Below are 3015 nucleotides of genomic sequence, written 5' to 3'. Positions count from 1 at the left end.
GGTGCTGAAACATGGGCATGGCACAATACTGGTCCCAGAAGGGAAAACCGTTTCATTATGGTGGGGTGTGTTTTTTTTTATTTGCTGTGAAAAATAGGAGAAAAAACCCTAAGAGTGTCCCAGTCCATGTTTTAAGGATTTCCATTCTTGAACACAGTTGGCAATACCTCAGTCATTTCAATTTAAACATCTGTATTCAAGCATGGATAGCCTTAAACCCTGGTCTTTGAAACTCTACTTTAAAAACAAGACTCATCCCCACTTATCATATACATATATTATCACATTATATAAACACACTTGTAGTTCTAGTGAAATCCAGATAAGCTTCATTTTGAATATTTATCATTTAGCATAAAATAAGTCATTTTGATACATGGATAATGAAAACACAAGACAGAAGATTTTGCTTATTAATACTACACGTGAAATATTTCCTTAAAAAGAAATCCTCATTAAACAGAATGCCTGTAAATTACAGGTTTTCAGTGCTCAAAACGCATTCAAATAGTGATCGTGTTTTTTCAAAGTGAACATTTTGCAAAACTCTCAAAGTGCAGAAAACACAAAAACAATTACAAAAGATATGGAAGTGCCAAACATAATAAGTACAATAAAAGAAAGTGTCTTAAAGCCATTCAAATTGCATTCATTTCTGGATATCCTGATGTTTTCATTCTTCTCTGGGACTCCAAACATTCTGATAAAAAACATAAAAATCATGCGAGATCTTCACCATAAAAAGTAGGCTAGTCAACAACGTACCCTGTAAAACAGAACAGTGTTTTTATTGGCCGGCAGGACAACCTGAGCATATACAAAGTAGTTCACTATTGTCTGCGATAGAACAGGATGGGCCACAGGTAGCTTACAACTCAAATGAGCTTTCCGCATTACACTACAAGTCTCAGCATGAAAGTGTGCAGTCAATGCACACCCTATAATTCTAAAATACACTGCTCAAAAAAATAAAGGGAACACTAGAATAACAAATCCTCGATCTGAATGAATGAAATATTCTTATTAAATACTTTGTTCTTTACATAGTTGAATGTGCTGACAACAAAATCACACAAAAATTATCAACGGAAATCAAATGTATTTACACCATGGAGGTCTGGATTTGGAGTCACACTCAAAATGAAAGTGGAAAAACACACTACAGGCTGATCCAACTTTGATGTAAAGTCCTTAAAACAAGTCAAAATGAGGCTCAGTAGTGTGTGGCCTCCACGTGCCTGAATGACCTCCCTACAATGCCTGGGCATGCTCCTGATGAGGTGGCGGATGGTCTCCTGAGAAATCTCCTCCCAGACCTGGACTAAAGCATCCACCAACTCCTGGACAGTCTGTGGTGCAACGTGGCGTTGGTGGATGGAGCGAGACAGGATGTCCCAGATGTGCTCAATTGGATTCAGGTCTGGGGAACGGGCGGGCCAGTCCCTAGCATCAATGCCTTCGTCTTGCAGGAACTGCTGACACACTCCAGCCACATGAGGTCTAGCATTGTCTTGCATTAGGAAGCACCCAGGGCCAACCGCACCAGCATATGGTCTCACAAGGGGTCTGAGGATCCCATCTCGGTACCTAATGGCAGTCAGGCTACCTCTGGCGAGCACATGGAGGGCTGTGCGGCCCCCCAAAGAAATGCCTCCTCACACCATTACTGACCCACTGCCAAACCGGTCATGCTGGAGGATGTTGCAGGCAGCAGAACGTTCTCCTTGGTGTCTCCAGACTCTGTCACGTCTGTCACATGTGCTCAGTGAGAACCTGCTTTCATCTGTGAAGGGCACCAGTGGCAAATTTGCCAATCTTGGTGTTCTCTGGCAAATGCCAAACGTCCTGCACGGTGTTGGGCTGTAAGCACAACCCCCACCTGTGGACGTCGGGCCCTCATACCACCCTCATGGAGTCTGTTTCTGATCGTTTGAGTAGACACATGCACATTTGTGGCTTGCTGGAGGTCATTTTGCAGGGCTCTGGCAGTGCTCCTCCTGTTCCTCCTTGCACAAAGGCGGAGGTAGCGGTCCTGCTGCTGGGTTGTTGCCCTCCTACGGACTCCTCCACGTCTCCTGATGTACTGGCCTGTCTCCTGGTAGCGTCTCCATGCTCTGGACACTACGCTGACAGACACAGCAAACCTTCTTGCCACAGCTCGCATTGATGTGCCATCCTGGATGAGCTGCACTACCTGAGACACTTGTTCGGGTTGTAGGGAGGTCATACAGGCACGTGGAGGCCACACACACTACTGAGCCTCATTTTGACTTGTTTTAAGGACATTACATCAAAGTTGGATCAGCCTGTAGTGTGTTTTTCCACTTTAATTTTGAGTGTGACTCCAAATCCAGACCTCCATGGGTTAATAAATTTGATTTCCATTGATAATGTGTGTGATTTTGTTGTCAGCACATTCAACTATGTAGAGAACAAAGTATTTAATAAGAATATTTCATTCATTCAGATCTAGGATGTGTTATTTTAGTGTTCCCTTTATTTTTTTGAGCAGTGTATATACACACACCTATCCTCAAACTGTGTCAAATAGTTTGGTGCGCCACACAATCAGGTAGATGTAATATACCAGCACATAACATGCGGGTATAACGCTTCCTGCTTCGCCTCTTTACGGAAGTGAGGCAGAAGAGATCGCAATGAGCTGTATTAATATCTTAAAGTGGGTACACACTGGCCGATATATCGGCCGTTCTATTGACTACCCGATATATCGCGGGTCCGTCGGCCAGTGTGTATGGGCGATAGGTTTGAACTCAGTCGTTCACAGATATATTGCATCGGCCTCGCAGCACAGCAGACAGCCAATATATCTACCGATATATTGCCACATCACTGTGTGTGTACGGACGACCAGCTGGTCACCAGTACACATGCTGCGGCGGCCGACGGTGATTGACAGCTGAACTGGGCGGGCGTGTGTACACGCCCACCCAGTTCATGACATCAGTCCCCGACGGATCAGGCAGTGTGTATGCACAGCACACTGCCCGATAC

At 44.4% G+C, this 3015-nt stretch overlaps 1 protein-coding gene across 2 annotated transcripts in view; it reads right to left on the bottom strand.

Moving 5' to 3' along the window:
- Window positions 1-312: 312 nt before the first annotated feature.
- The window catches only part of DND1 (DND microRNA-mediated repression inhibitor 1), a 121000-nt gene continuing 118297 nt past the window's right edge, over window positions 313-3015 (bottom strand). For both annotated transcript variants that reach the window (XM_063951494.1, XM_063951493.1), the window contains exon 5: window positions 313-766. In XM_063951494.1, the coding sequence (XP_063807564.1) occupies window positions 750-766 (17 nt within the window). In that variant the 3' untranslated portion in view covers window positions 313-749. The remainder of the gene's footprint in view (window positions 767-3015) is intronic.

The sequence above is a fragment of the Pseudophryne corroboree genome, chromosome 2 (genome assembly GCF_028390025.1).
Source record: "Pseudophryne corroboree isolate aPseCor3 chromosome 2, aPseCor3.hap2, whole genome shotgun sequence".
Lineage (NCBI taxonomy): Eukaryota > Metazoa > Chordata > Amphibia > Anura > Myobatrachidae > Pseudophryne > Pseudophryne corroboree.
The sequence above is the reverse complement of the archived record's forward strand: the minus strand, read 5'-3'. Positions and strand labels throughout refer to the sequence as shown.